This window comes from Protopterus annectens, chromosome 2.part1 (genome assembly GCF_019279795.1).
Source record: "Protopterus annectens isolate FY-2018-M chromosome 2.part1, PAN1.0, whole genome shotgun sequence".
NCBI classification, from domain to species: Eukaryota; Metazoa; Chordata; order Ceratodontiformes; family Protopteridae; genus Protopterus; species Protopterus annectens.
The window spans coordinates 263,851,737-263,868,593 of NC_056729.1; the positions used below are offsets into that span (position 1 = coordinate 263,851,737).

The 16,857-nt window shown below is 39.9% G+C and overlaps 1 protein-coding gene across 2 annotated transcripts in view; it reads right to left on the reverse strand.

Annotated features, from left to right (window-relative positions):
* LOC122794012 (protein NLRC3-like) overlaps positions 1-16,857 on the reverse strand; it is a 470,375-nt gene that overhangs the window by 356,071 nt on the left and 97,447 nt on the right. For both annotated transcript variants that reach the window (XM_044062116.1, XR_006363605.1), the window contains exon 2: positions 9,520-9,617. In XM_044062116.1, coding sequence (XP_043918051.1) covers positions 9,520-9,524 — 5 coding nt within the window. In that variant the 5' untranslated portion in view covers positions 9,525-9,617. The remainder of the gene's footprint in view (positions 1-9,519; positions 9,618-16,857) is intronic.

Here is a 16,857-nt window from a genome sequence, read left to right on the forward strand (position 1 = left end):
GAGCCAGCCTCTTCTCTCTGTCTAAAGTCTTAGAAAAATGTATAAATACACAAGTAATGCAATATCTTAGACAGGGCACACTCCTCACTACCACTCAGCATGGTTTCCGACCCAAACATAGTACCACTACAGATTGACTTTCCTTTCTCAACACCATTTCTATAGCTAGAGATAAGCATAAACTTATATCATGATTATTCCTTGACCTCTCAAAACCCTTCGACATCATTTCACATCCTCTGCTACTGAATAAACTCTCTGATCTCAACTTCTCTACTACAACAATAGCATGGTTCTCTAGCTATCTCACTGACTGACAGCAATCAGTAAGATGGCACTCCTCACTATCATCTCCTCTTCCAGTGAAAATGGGTGCTCCCCAAGGATCCATCCTTGGATCACTACTTTTCAATATCTTCCCCAACTCACTCTACTCTTCTTGTTCACAGTCCTCATTAGTGCAATATACAGATGACTCCACAGTTATCACCATTGCTAACTCACCCTCTGAACTTCTAACAGCTACCTAGTCTTCTTTCATCTCTGTTGAAACCTGGCACAAAAATAATCAGCTCATCCTTAATCCCCCCCAAAAAACAAAAACTCTTACTCTGTCCACAAAACTGTTACTCATATCAAATCGACTTTACAAATAAAATCACTAGATCACACTCTCATAGTTGCTGGTACTAAACCCTTGGTGTAACCATTGATGATCAGTTAAAATTCAACCTCCATATAAATAACTGTATCAGGAAAACCCATCAAAAACTAGGACTTCTCTACAGAAATAAAAAATTCCTATGCCTGAATCTAAAACCACAAATCACCCATGCTTATCTTTTGCCATGCCTAACATACCGCTCCCAAATCTCAACTCCACCTTACTTAGCAAACTCAAATCAACCCATCACAAAATAGCCAGATTTGCTGCACAACAAACCTACAAATCTCACCACTGTATCTCCCTCAAACATCTAAACTGGCTCGAACTACCTCACCTCCTACTCCTCACTCAGCTCCAAATTATACACTCCATTAATTCACCATCCTACTGTCCAGCACTAGGCACCAATATCCCACTATGTCCCATTCAGACTACTCAGGAGCTCCACCCAAGACCTTGTACAACTCTACAAGCCCAATTCCAAAATAGGAGCCATTACATACAGCTACCATCCCTCTATTGCTTGGAACAAACTCCCACAATAAGTTAGATCTCTTTCACATCCTCAAGTATTCAAATTAGCCACTAAAGAGTACTTAAAAATTCACTGGATTTGTACCTGTTCTCAGCCTTCTTGAATATAACTTCACTAAATAACAAACCTAACTTACTCTGTCTTACCATCATTTCTTCTCCTCTATACCAAAACATTTACAACTTAAAACGTCTACTTCATTGTTTACCTAACACCACCTCCTTTTCCTTCTGCTGCAATATTCTTCATACCATTTTTATTGATAATTATAACTGCATATATATGATAACTGTTCTACAAGTTTTATTATGAATGATTATAATGTTAACTGTGCTTGTAATGGTTATATTTTTGTAACTATGTTTTGGAGCTTTTCACCCTGGGCATCTGCTGAAAAAGGGCCTTTGCTCAGTCAGACAATCCCAGCTAACAAATGTAAAATAAATAACTAAATAAATAAATAATAAATAAATAAAAGACCAGAGGTCCAAGCATGAACCAGATCATCTCTTGGGGGCTCAGGGGGGTTCAGAGCGAAATACTCAATGCACTTCACGTTGGAAGGAGAGGCAAACAGATCGCAGCAAGGCTGACCCCACTTTAGGAAGATCTGTTCCATTACTGAGCTGAGCTTGTCCGCCAGAATGTTGTACCTCTCCGGAATGTGCACTGCCATCAGACTAGGGCTGGTGGAGATTGTCCACTCCCACAATATCATGGCTTTGCGACAAAGGAGATAAGACCTGGTCCCCCATGTTTGTTGATGTATTAGAATATAGACAATTATCCCTCGAGGAAAATGGGCATGGACAGCTTGCAATGTCTGTAGCACTGCCCTCATCTCCAGGACACTGAAATGAAGTTTGGTCTCCAGGGAAGACCAAGTGCCTTAGACTGTCCTTCCCATGCAATGCCCCCTACCCGAGTAGGGAGGCATCTGTGTTCACCAAGATCATTGGGGCTGGAAAGATAAAGGAACAACCCAGAAGAAGAGCTGGGGATTGGAGCCACCAGAGAAGTGAATCCCTGCAGGACTGAGACACATGAACTGGATAGGGTAAAGGTAGATCTAGTAAGGACCACTGGATCGCTACGGTCCACTGAAGAATGAGCCGTGGGGATAAGGGTAATCATGGCCGCCATGGACCCCAATGCCCGAAGAACTGATTCCATAGGGGGATACTGGGTTATAACAATGTACAGCATATGATATCTGAGGGACTGAAGTCTGTCTGGGGTCAGAAAAACCTTGCTCTGAATGGTGTCTAACCGCATGCCAATAAAGTCTATAGTTTGTACCGGATCCAACAGGGACTTGAGATTTATGGTTATGTCCAACCAATGGGTGGTTTGCAAAAGGAGATCCCTGGCTTGGTAGAGGTGATGCCTGGTGGGGGCAGAGAGGAGCCAATCATCCAGGTAGGGAAAGACCTGGAATCCCTGCAGCTGCATGTGAGCTGCCACCACTGCCATCACTTTGGTAAACACCCTGAGGGTGGTGGTGAGACCAAAGGATAGCATGCTGAAATGGTAAAGGCTGGCCCCCAGCTGAAAGCAGAGGAACCTCTGAGAGTGCCTGTCCATTTTGATGCGATAGCATGCATCCTGGAGGTTCACGGAGCACATCCAGTCGTTCTTCTGCAGAAAAGGCAGAATCGATTAGAGAGTGACCACCTGGAATTTTAGGTTTGCAATCGACAGGCTTAGGGTTGAAAGATCCAGAATGGGTCTCAAGTCTCCTATCTTCTTTGGTACTAAAAAGAACCTGAAAAAGAAGCCTAATCCGAACTGGTCTGGAGGTACAGGCTGGATGACTCATTTTTTGAGCAGCTTGGAAATTTCTAGTGCTGCTTCCTCCTTTTGCACGGATGGAAGGGAAGTAAATAGTGTGGGAAGAAATAGCCAGGGAATTGTTATGGCTAGGCTTGTATAGGCCCTAGGGCCGATAGCCTAGTACCAACCTATGAACGTCCGGGAAGTGTTTGGGCAGGATTGGTATTTCAATGAAGGGAACTGAATATCCTTTGGATATGATTTGCAATACCAAACGATCATCTGTAAGTGACGCCCAGGCTGTTGGGTGTAGCTAAAGAAATCTCCCGACTGCCTCCAGAGATGAGCAGTCAGGCAACCGTTCATGGCTGCTGCGTGGGTCTACCCAGGAATAAATCCCAAGACCCCTGGTTTCTCAAACCCCCTCTGCCGCGAGGGCGGCACCTGTCTTCCTCTGCCTCTGGGGGAGGGTGAATCCTAAGCATCATGGGGATAGCCCTTAAGCATCTGGAACCATATCTTCTTCAATCCTCGCTGATTCAGTGCAAAGGATCATTGAGGGATTGAGAAGCAGATCCCGACGGAAGACAAGGTCTTCCAGTCTTTCTCGGTCTGGACCAACGTGTCTCATACAGTCTTTCCAAAAAGAGTGGAACCATCATACAGGGCATTAGTGAAGGATGCCTTGAAGGGCTCCAAGAATACACAAAGACGTAGCCAGGCATGATGAATGATGGCAAGGCAGGTACTGGCCTCTCAAGCAGTGCCTTCGGTAGCGTGGGACAGGAGCTGCATAGAGGCTTTGGAAACTGAAGTGAGGGTGGCCATACAGGAAGAGAACAGCTTCTGCTCCTCCACCGACATCGAACCTGGGGCAGACTCAGCGACCTCCTTGACTAGGTCTCGTTGAAGTCTGGTCACGTCAGAGTTCAGCTCACTTACGACAAACTTGGCTGAAGCGTAAACCTGCTTTTGAAGATGGTCCATGGCCCGGGACTCTCGGTCCGGCAGATGAACTGCTGAGCTCTCCTGAGTGAGTTCGTTCTTGGAGGCTGCCGTCACCCCCAACATGGCATCAACTGGGGACCCCCTAGACCATTGCCGTTTGTCTGACTATGCACTTAAAACTCTATCAGGGCATTTGGGAATGGGCTCCACCATGTTAGGCTCCTTCCAAGCCCGATATGTCACTAAATCCACAAGTGGATTAGCGGGGAGGGGACACCGAAGGGGTAGAGAGTACTGTGCCAAACACCTCCAGAAACACAGACTCGTCCAGGTTGGGTTTTTGGACGGGCCAGCCCCCCACACTGGCGAAGGATTTCCATGCTGTCTCCAAAGGAAACATCTTCCGGGGGTGACAGAGGGGAACCCTCCAGTGTCCTCTGTGAGGGACTCTGTCAGGGAGTCCAAGTGTCTCCTTTTACATGTATGTTTCTGAGGAGCCTCGTCGATGGGGGGTCTCTGGGGAGGACTCAAAAACTTCTGGCTGTTCCCATGGAGGAACACTCTGGGGTGGAGAGGCAATAACCTGTCCCTGAGGGGGCAGAATAGCAGAATCCAGACCAGAAAAAGAGGAAGGCAGAACAGACTCCGAGGATGATAGCGTCAAGGGTCTTGATGGAACCAAGAGGACTTTCTCCACCATGTCGAAAGCACAAAGAGAGCAGATCTTGGAAGCTGGGGCAGAGATCAGGTCCGTAACTCTCTGCGTCAATGGGGGAGCTAAAGCCGAGCTTCCTGGTGCTGAGTCTCTGAGTGGCAGAGCCAACTCCGAAAACCCCGGAGCCGACAACAGCCCCACGGATCCGGCACTGAGGCTCTGGCTCCCACAGGCAGGCAGCTCCAAGCTTGTCTGAGCCGAGTCTCTCAGGCAGTGGTCGGTGTCAATGTACCATCTGCACCAACCCTCTATGCCAAGAGGCCTCAGACACAAGAGCTCCAAAACCAAGGGTCAGATCAGAGGAGTAATGGAGATAAAGGCGGACTACATGCTCCCAGCCCTGAAAGGGTGAGGGGGCATGCAAGACTTCCATCTGGATCTGGTTCCAGATGAATTTCTGCATCATCCTGTCCATCTTGGCTTCAGAGAGGCTACGGGTGGACTAGGAGGAGGAAGCCACAACAACTGGCCTGGGGTGGCACAGGGGGAGAGGCCGATAATGGGGATTGGCCCCGAGAAACCTCTGGCTCCAGGGAAAAGCATGGCGATTGGAGGCAAGGATAGCCTGGGCTGGCAGCCCAGTGAGACTTGGCTGGAGGCTTGGCAAAGAAAGCACGGACAGGGGACCACTTCCTGGGCCTGTCCCGGTGCTTGTGTTTGTGCTTCTCCCCATCCCCAGACCTCGCAGGGGGAGGTTAAGGAAGCAGGAGCAGCAGTCAAAGTTGAAGCAGGGGCCACCGAGGAAGGTGGAGGAAGGAGGCCCCCGAGGATCAACTTGTTCCTCTTGTTGATCAATGAGCAGGGGTTGAATCCCACGCAGATAGAGCAGGAGGTGTCTAAGTGGGGAACCCCTAAGCAAACTACGCATAGAGTGTGGCCATCAGAAGGGGGAAGCTTCTGCCCACACCCTGTGCATTTCCTGAACCCTGGCATGGGGATCTCAGCCATGATATGGCAAACAAAACACCCACCCACACATGCTACCCCAGATAGAAAGAAGGGAAAAAGAGGCTTAAAATGCGGCCATGTTGGATCCGTGCTGGATCCGAGTTCCACAGGTTGAAGAGCAAATGTAAACCACTTCAGATAAATATTTAAAACTATTCCATTCACAAACTGAAAATCTTAGCTTTGAATGTTAATAGCATGAAAAATATGAAAAGAAGGATTAGTATCTTTGAAAGGTGTGCTGTATTGGATGCTTATATTATATTACAGGATACAAGATTACTGACAGAAGAAGAAAGGCTACAAACAGAAAAATTATGGGGTGGACCAATGATTTGGAATATGGGTAAAGATGCATCTTCAGACATATGTACATTATGTCAAGAAAATATTAAAATAGTATATGTCACTATAGCTGAGTTAGCATGGATAACGATACTAGATATAAGATGGAATACAAATGTATAAAGCGAGATTGCTATATGTGCTCATGTTACGAGAAAGAAAATGTTTTAAAAAATTCTTGATCATGTTTGTGTAAATATGGATATTATATTGGTGGGAGACTAACTGTAACCTAAGAATAGGCAAAAAGATTAATGGCAATGTTAAAACAGTATAAGAAATAATGAGAAGTGGTAAATTGTATATATAGGACAATAAACACTGGACTTACAAACGAAATGAGATGAAGACTGAAACTGAAGACTGAAACTGATTATTTTCTTCTATCAGATTAAAAATTATACAGAAAGGGATAAAGAAGTCAAGATTTTCTGATCATATAGTTATATGGTTTAAGTACACAAGAAAGAATATTATATAAGAACAGGTAAAGGAATAAAAAGACTGAATTAATGAGGCTTAAAACAAGATGATAGGAAATAAATTATGGAAAGATCATATAGGTATGAGAAGATTTTATGAAAACTGGACATGGTGGATACGATTTAAAGAAAAGTATAACAAATGCTTCTTGGAAGATTTAGTGAATAATAGGAAAAATGGAATATAAAACTCTAAGCCAAGTTATATTTACAGAATTACTGTAAGATAAAAGGACTTTTTATGAAAAAAAAGCTTAATAATCGGTTATACAAAGATATTGTCTACAAGGGAAAAATAAGTAGCACTTTATTTAAATAAACTAATGAAACAAAATAAAGTAATAAGTGAATTCAGAAATGAAGAAGGAAATAAAGTAACAACACAACAGGTATGTAAGAAAACTAAAAGGGTATATAGTAAAAATAAATCAAAAATATGATCTTAATAAATTAAACTGAAAATACAATGAAACTTTGGAACAAAGTATAATGTTGAAAGAGTTAAACGAAATATTAAAATAAATTAATAGGAGTATGGCTACAGGGTTGGATGGTATTTAATATCTGTAACAAAATATGGAAAATTTGCAGAAAATTAACATTTATAACAGTTTTAAATGAAGAGTTAGATTTAGGTGTGATAGATAAAGTATTATGTATAAATACTACAATGTGTATATGAAAAAGGGAGAAGAGAGAGTATAAAGAACCGGAGACAAATAGTACTAAACAATACTGACTATAAAATATTCTTGAGAATTATAACAAAGAGATTAACAAATAAAATAGATAAGCTGCTTGATCAGACAATATTTGGTAGAAAAGGAAAAGAAAGTCAAGATTTATTATGGTTGATGAAAGAGATAGATGATATCATAAGTAAAAGTAGAAGCAAAGATTATGACAGAAGAGTTAAGCAAGGCATTTGACAAAATACAATATAAATCACTATGGGATAGTCTAGAGGCATATAATGTAGGTAAGAAAATAATACAAGTAATCAAGTCAGTATATGAAAGAAATAACATTAAATGTGAATGGATGGATAAGTGAAGAAATAAAAAACTGAATGTGGAATTAGACAGGGATGCCCATCTAGCATAATTTTTGGTCTAGTTATGAACACAAAAGTGACTACGTTTAATCGAAAGACGTATATTACAGGATATAAGATAGTAAAGGAAATACAACTACCTATAATGTACACAAATGCAGATGATATTGTGCTAATAACAAGAAACAGACTGGATGGAAAAAATACATATAAAATTAAATAAATTAAACAAGATTGGTTTATGTATAAATGATGAGAAAAGTAAGGGTTTTGGATTCAAAGGAAATTTAGGAAGTGTAAAATTTAATGAAGACTCAATAGATATACTAGGAATAGTTTTCAGTTCAAGTGTTGATAAAAGAAAACAAAGGGAGAAATCAGTGCAAGAAATAAAAGATGTGTAATTTTTGGAAAACAGATTAGCATACAGAAAGAAAGTGTATTTAATAAATTATATTATAATAGGTAAAATAACATATGTAGCCAATACATACATGATACCATCACATCACAATGTGAAAGAGAGATGTCTGTTATATTTACATTCATATGGAGGTCAAGACTAAACCCAGTCAAAAGAGGTGTTTTGTACATGAAAGACAAACAAGGAGGATTGGTTCTAATAAACTCTATTGTACATGCTGCATCACTAAATGTATATAGAGCCTTAGTAGGTAAAATGAAACCATGAAAAAAATCTGAAATAATCCATATTATATTACAAATATCAAAGTTTTTAGGAAAAAAATTGAAATAGGAAAAAGATTTCAAGGAAATCATGAATGAAGAGATAAAGGAATATCCAAATAAAATCTTATGGATTGAGTGGAAAAAAAAAAAAGAAAACAACTGTATACAAATATCATGAGCCAATTACTATTTTATTGATCCTTGGAAGCATTTAGAAATACGAAAAAAAAAATAAGCAATATTAACAAGGTATAAATGGTACCAATATATACATGAATGCAAAGACTTTTTGTGGAGATCATCTATAAGCAAGTTACCTGTTAAGGCAAATATGCCTTATAAAAGAAAACAGGACAGAATGTGTAATTATTGTGGCGAATTTGAAACTACAAAACATGTATGTCTGAAATGTGGGAGAGTTAAAACATTTGGGAAGAAATATGTAAATATAAAATGTTGGAAGATCTTACAAAAAGGGATCAGATTAATATGGAAATTATTGAATATGGGTTTTATGGTGGAAAAAAAAGATATTAAGAGAATTGACAGAATCATGGCCATTATGGACTGAATCAAATTAAATTCAATGGTAAAGGAGTTCTGGCAGAAATCCTAGAGAAAATATGTTTTGGTTTATGGAAAAAAGGGTGGGGGAATGTTCATTAATATGAATTTGAGCAGTACGGTATATATAAAAAAAAAAAAAAAAAAAAAAAAAAAAATATATATATATATATATATATAACTGTAAATATGTACATATGTATATATAATTGTATAAATAAGTTTTGAACAATAAAGACCTCCTACTCTTTTAGATGTGTGCCATGGGATCTTTTATATCCCACCTGAGCTACCACCAACTCAGGCAAACGGGGCCTCAATTTAATACCTTATTCAAAGGATGACACACTCAGTAGTGCAGCACCCTCAATCCCTTATGCTTCGCCACTGTGTCAGGAATCCAGATCCCTGATGTAGGAATAGAATCCCAGCCTTCTGCACTAAAAGTAAGTGTGCTACCTGTAGCACCACTGACACTTGTGCTGAATAAACAGTTTTCAAAAATAAATAAATAAATAAATAAATAAAAGGAAAAAACTGCCTTCCATATTAAGAAGTGATGCACCCAACAGGCAATGTGCAACATTAGTATAAGGAGTCATAATGTGTTAGCTTAGCTTCTAGATTTTATTGTCTACTATAGCTTCATGGGAACACAGCATCATGGTTGTCCAAATATTGAGAATCTCATAAATTGTCAAGATAAATATGCAACCCTTTGAGGTAAAGCATCACCTAATAAGCATACATTTTATAATAAGCATACATTTTATATGCAACACAGCACTGTAAAAATACCTCATTCACTGTCCGAGAAAACTGATGGCAAGAGCTGTTGAATGGCATCTGGTTGTAAAGAACTGATATCTTCCAAGTTCCCTCAAATTGCCCAGGATCTAAGGGAAGAAAATAGAAAACTTTTAAGCTGGTGCAGGTGTGACAACTGATTGCTCATATAGGGACAGAGGTGGGACTCCAATTCCACCCAACCTCTTAAATCGTCCCTCCCATGCATAATTACTCACATAAAATCAGTTACTAAGCAATACATTAAGACTTGTTTGATGGCAGGAGGAGACAGTAAACCTATCTAGTCTACCTTTTTAAGTGCACTTAGCATCATCGATCACATCCTCTAATCACGTACAAAAGTACTTTTTTTTTTTTTTTAAACATATCCACATCCAACAAGTGTTTCTAAAAGCAATTCATTCTGCTAGCCAATCTCCTCAATGCTTACTGAGGGAACTAGGAAAGGTATGCCTTCTAAATATATTATTTTATCAGTAGTTCATGTTCTTAACACTAAGTTTACTTCAGCTGTTAACATGCGACAACTACAAAATCAATATAAAATGATCTGCTCCTACTCCCCATGTGTATTCCTTTAAATTAATGCAGCAACATGAACTTTTCAGCAGCCTGCACAGAAATGTATAACTATAGCAAGCTTTACAACTAATATCAAGTCATCATAATATTCTACTGTAAAAACTAAAAAAAAAAAAAAAAAAGTGCATTTTTTCAGACCCCCCCCCCCAAAAAAAAATAGCATGATTATCAGGTGACAGACTCTACAGGACCATAAATTCATAGATTGTTGCTAGGCTAATGACTCGGGTGGCGGGGCCTTTCTAGGCCTAGCCAAATTTTCCCAAAAGAATAATGATGTCCTCCAGCCAAACAGGACATTGAGGACCAGGTATTTATAATTTACCTCTGTCCATAAAGGGCATGGGTGACAGGCCCGGTGTAAATTTCCTATTCTTAATCCACTTGGCTAAATTGTGATTAAACTAGATAATACACAAACTCTGCTTCACATGGATAGGAAGCCTGTTCCATAGGAGGAGCAGTCTCTGGGACACACCTCTCTCTCTCTCCATTTAAGTCACTAGACCTTGTATTTCTGGTACTCTGACTTACAAATATGGAGGAGATTTATAAAGTGTGGGGTTTGCAGATGCCTTGTAAGCCAGGCACAGATCACCCCTCAGCAATCTACAGGAGACTGAGTAGAGGGAAAGGGCTTTAAAACACTTCATAAAGCAGGTTTGCTACACCTTGTATTCCTTTTGTAAGGAACCTTTAAGTTTGTTCTTGTTGCTGCATATGCCTGGTCAGGCAAGTACCAAAGGGAGCACTGTACTCTATGATTGGTCTGATAAGGGCAGAGTACAGTGGGATAATGACCTCTTTGGACCTAGATACTATACCTTTACTTATCAATTGTGCAAAATAAAAGGACTTCCTCACCACTACGGCCAAGTGGTGGTCGAAGGTAAGGTTACTGTTTATGTGCATACTCAGATCCCGGACCACTGGGTCGACTCTTAGGGATGTATTATCAACATGGTAATTAGCCAGGATGGTTGATTTGTCAAAGGGTACAATAATGTATTTCTTAGCATTGAGTTTAAGATCACAGCTCTAGCACCATTTCTTAGTCAGAGATGGATCGTCTTGAATGCTAGTGTCTTCAGGGGAGTTGATGATAACCCCCAGCTTGCAATCATCTGGAAACGTAGCCATAAACCATCAGCATTTGCTTCCATTTCAGAGAAATGGATGACAAAAGGGGGCAGGGCCCAGTTCCAAGCCCTGGGTGACTCTGCTAGTGACTGGCCTCTTTGTGGAGGTGGCCTCACCTATTCTGACATCCTGGGTCTTATCAAGGAGTCAGCTGGCTATACAGTGGATGATAAACGGGTTTATACCTACCTTAGTGAACGTGTCTGCCTGAGTGGGGTATTGTATTACAAGCCTTGGCCAGGGGGAGGTAAGCTGTGTGCAGAATCTTACCTTCATCCAACTCTTTGGTGACCCTCTCAAAAAAGTCCACCAGATTTAATAAGCATGACCTTCCTTTAATAAAACTGAACTGTGACGGGTCCAGTGTTTGCAGGTTACCTATGTCCTCATTTATCATGTCCATGATGACTCTTTCCATGACCTTACACAAGACGCTGGTAAGACGTATGGGTCTGTAGTTTCCCTATCAGTGGTTGGACCTCCTTTGTGTAGGGGAATGACTGTAGCTATCTTCCATTCCTCGGGCACAAAACCTGACTAAAGAATCCAGTTGAAAAGCGATTTATGTGGACCAACGAGGTCATATTTCATGCTATTTATTAAATATCCCAGGATGTCACTGGGACCCATCAATGCAGTGTTTTTGGCTTTGGAAACTGCATTAATGACCTGTTCTCTAGTAATGGTTGGGGGGATTGTGTTATGTGGTATTTCCTTTTGTCTGTCAGGGGGAAGAGTAGGGAAGAGAAATTTGATCTGAACCAGTCAGCCAAAATATTGGCAATGGCCTCTGGTTCACTGTAGGTGATGCCATTTCCAATAAGTTCTGTGCATTGTTGTGTATTCCCTCCAAGGTTATGGACATAGCTGTAGAAAGCTTTGTGGCTGTCCTTTGCCTGAGAAGCTATTTTTTTCTTCAAATTTAGCCTTTGAAGCATTAATAACCCTCTTAGCTGCCTGTTTAGATTGGTCAAGGTACTTTTAATATGCATGGCTTTGTTCCACCTACACTTGGCTAAGATTTTTTTTCTTCCTTTTGCTGTATAACCAATTGATATTGCGATTCCATGAGGGTGGCTTGTCTTTTGAGCTTGTCTTATTCTTAATATGAATGGACACAGCTCGCTCTATGTTATCAATATGGCTGTGGAGAGATTTTTGTAAATAGCTCAGTATATTCTATTGTGTTTACTGGGGTTGGGAGTGCTTGGAATTTAGCCAAGGTGTTGCTTAGTAGAGAAAGGTTAGTCTTGGAATAGCTTCTAAAGGTTTTCAATTTTGCTGGATCCCAAGATTTCATTTTTATGTCACGTGATACTGCCTTATGGTCAGACCTGATGAGCGAAGATATTACATTGGGAGAGGAACATTGTCCCCCCCATGTTCATGATTACAAGGTCAAGAATCTTTGTACCCTGGTAGGAGAACTGACCAACTGTTCCTGGATGTTGGCATTAAAGTTTAGGAATCACGGAGCTTGTGCATTAGAAGTTATGTAGGATTCCGAATTTATAGAGGGGTAGTTGAGATCCCCCATGAATATCATTATGGGTTGAATGGTGAAGGACTCTATTACAATGAGATAGGCAGTATGGGTCTCCTGGGACATGGAGGGGGACCTATATGGTGCAAGGATATGGCATGACACCCTGTTTATGGTGAGTTACATATGTACGAGTTCCACTGGGTCATGCATTTTAACTAGACTGGATGGGAGATTAGTCTTAATATAGACCGACACTCCTCCACCTTTAATTCCCTTGTGTGGAGTAACTAGTCTAAAGGGGTGAAAGGCATTATAACCTTGCACGGTTGGGGTTCTCTTAGCGACTTTAAACCATGTCTCTGTTACTTAGACAGATGCCTATACTCTTCAGGGAAAGGAAGGCTTGCAAGGAATGGAGTTTCTTGTTAAGACTTCTAGGACTGAGCAGTACCACCTTCAAACATATCTTTGTAGGTTCAGTTAAGTCGGTAGATTTATCAGTTTGGCATTACCTAAAAAAGGCACTATGGGATGGAGAAGGTCTTTGCCAATATCTGAAAGCCTAGAGGGATAAGTGCAGAGGTCAACCATGTCCTCCCAGGCCATCAAATATTGTAACCTCCCTAGACTGATACCAGAAGCCAAGCCAATTGTTAAAATCATTTTCGGTTGGTAAGGTGGCATCATCCTTGGAGAAGGTAGTATGGTAATAACCCATCATCCTTGGAGAAGTTAGTATAGTGCTCAGTACTAGGCTCATACCAGCCTGAGACGCAGTCAGTAAGCTCGATCATGTCTCGCTTCATATGGTCAAGGCAGGTAAATCTCAGATCATTAACACCCACATGGACTACGACAGAGTCATACTAAATACCTGTGGTTCACTGACCTGAGTGCCTGTATGACTTGATGAATCCTAGCCCGGAAGGGTAGCTAAGCGCGACACTCTCCTTACTCAGTCTGATGAGGGGGACACTGGTTTGCCTCACTATAGAATTACCAATGACCAGGAAATTTGGCTTTGTGCTTGTTTGCCTTAAAGGCTTAGCACTGGAAGCACTGGATACAGTGTTACTATTTGTAACTGTGGGTGGTGTTTTATTGGAGTGTTTACATGACTGCTGAGGATACTTTGTTTGATTGTTCTGTGCAGGAGGGTCTTAGTGATTTAGGAAAGTTACATGCAAGTGCCTCAACGTAAGTAGTTTTATGTGTAGGGTCTTTGTGCAGTAGGTGTGGTGTAAGTGTCACTGACAACCTCTATATGATCAGTTTTGGTTGTATGACAGAGTTTTGCCTCCAGCATTAAAGTGAGCTTACACCTCTCAAATACATGTTTTATTAAGAATAAAGTAGATTGTCAGTGTACATGAGAGGCAATTGCTACAATGCCTCAGAATACCCATCTCAACCATATTAGCCAGAAACAGAATCAGGAAGTGCATATCCATAGCCACTGATCTACTAGGGAGGAGTGAAAAAAACATAAATATTGAACAATATGAAAGACAATAAGTAACAGGAACCACCGGAGAGTAAACGCTCCCAAACCAATCTCCGTAATAAAACTTGTAGAAATAAAAACAAAGTATGGGAGCAGACCTATGCAAAAAGAAGTTGCATAACGGTGATGTTCATTCCACGAAACAAAAATTCAAGTCCACAAAAGTCCATAAAGAACAGAAGGGCTTTTATTCCATATACAAGACAGGTAAGCGCTTTCGCCAGAAGGCTTTTTCAAACCATTAACAAAAAGCACAGGAAACACTATACCTTATATAATTCATCAATTAAGTATGAAAATAAATAATGACATCACTACAATAAAATTTAAAAAGACAAACCAATATAAAAGTTGATACTAGTGTGTCAAAAATATATATAACATATCTTCTATACTACATCAACATACTTTACAAACAGAAATTACAATGAATAAATAATTTAAAATACATGTCATCTCACAACTAACCTCATATTCTTTAACACGGGCTTAATTGATATTTTGTCATTCAAGCCTGGGTTTATATGTGCCCAAAGCTTGATAATCCATCTCATTTCAATTCTTTCTGTATAGTTTCTAATATCTGCACCTCTCATACTGGGTGTATTAACGTGAAGAACCATAAATTTAAAAATATGTGACTCATCCATTTCATTCACGTTTAGATAATGCATTAATACTAGATTTAATATGTATTTGATATAAAAGTGTTCCCTGATTCTATCCCTAAGCCTTCTGTCAGTTTTACCGACATAGAAGGCAGGGCAGGAACTGCATTGAGCAAGATAAACCACGTGTTCTGTATTACAGTTAGCTTCCACTTAACTTTAAACCATTGGGAAGTAAATGGGTGGACAAACAGTGTTTTCACATATAAACTCACAAAAATTGCAATTATTGCATGGAGAGGTACATTTAGGAACTAAATCAAAGCCGTATGAGTAGGAAGTCTTGGGATAACACAAAAGTCTTTGTAAATTCTTCCTATTCCTAAATAAAAAGACAGGATTGTCACCAACTACATTTCTAATACATGGATCAACAGTTAAACCCCCCCCCAATGTCTCCGAATAATACTGTTTACATTTCCTACATCATGTGTAAAAAATAAAGACAATTTTTGGGCAGAGGTGTTCATATTAACAGTAGATGTTAATTCCTGTCTAGCTTGGTAAGTATTGATGCCCCTATCCGACAAATATGGACAAGCCATATCAGATCTATTTTGTATGACTGCTTCAGTCCCTTCAAGAATCTCAAAGTCTATATGACCTGGCCAACAATCTCTCCTTCAAATCAAACAATTCCTTTTCATATCCTTCTTTCGTAGGGTTAAGCCTAGAGGCTCTAATGGCCTGTCCTTTAATAATGTTTTTAAAAACATATCTAGGATGCATACTCCCTCTGTATAATAAGGTATTTTTATGGCAAGCTTTCATGTGAACCCCCGTGTTTAGCTTGCCACTACTCAATCTCTCAATTGTAACATCCAGAAAAGTAATCCTTGATGTTGAAATCGGTCATGGTAAACTTTAAATAGGATGTAAGGGAATTCAACTCTTCAAAAAAACATTTTAACTGTCTGTTACTACCCATCCACAGAAAAAAGACATCATCCACAAAACGTTTGTAGAAAAAACATATCTCTGGAACTTGGGTAGAACAAATAAATTCTCCCTTTCCCAATAAGCCATGACCAAGTTGGCGTAGCTATTGGTACAAGAAAGATGTCTTTTGAACAAGTCAATAAGACAAGCAATGTGATGAGCAATGCTCAGGTATGAGCAAACTAGACACTCTTAGCAGTTAAAAAAAATCTGTCTGGACAGTAATGCCAGAAGAGTGCAGACTACAGACCAGAACAAAGACACTTAGAATAACAGGTACAATAAGCCTTCACCAGCAATTCCCAGCTTAGAAAGGTGGAGGCTATCTTCTCCCACGAGTGCAGACTACAAACCTTCTTAATGTAAAATAACTGGCCTGATGCCCAAGCACATTAACCAGAACTAAGACACTTTTAGAATAACAGACACAATAAGTGTTCAACCAGCAACACTAAACGTAGAAGGGTGTGAGCTACCTCTCCTGCCACAATAGTGTAGATCGCAAACCTTCCTTATGTAGGCTAACTGTTTGAACCCCAAGTGCTTAAATCAAAACTATGAAGCTTAGAATAACAGTTACAATTTACTACCTATATGCGGTAAGAAATGCAGCAGATTAAATGCCACACTATGCCAATGGCTCTAGTTATAAACAGTCACTAACAAAGCATAACTGGACAAATGACCTCTCAACTTATTTAGTACAAGCACTGCCAGCAACTGTACATCAACTCACCATTACATTTTGAAACATGAACTGAAAAGTGTTTCAATAAATAAAAAAATGTTTACTTTATTTACAGGTTAAGGGAACTGCAATGATCAATATAATATTAATATTTACACAGGGATATAGGGATCATTTATATAGTAAATAAATGAACATACTTTTGAGAGATAAAAGGAAAAGCAATAACTGAAAAAAATTCGCAAAGATATGAGAACCACCACCTATCACCTGTCCAGCTGGACTTAACAGTGTTTCCTGGAGAAGATGAAGCAAGATA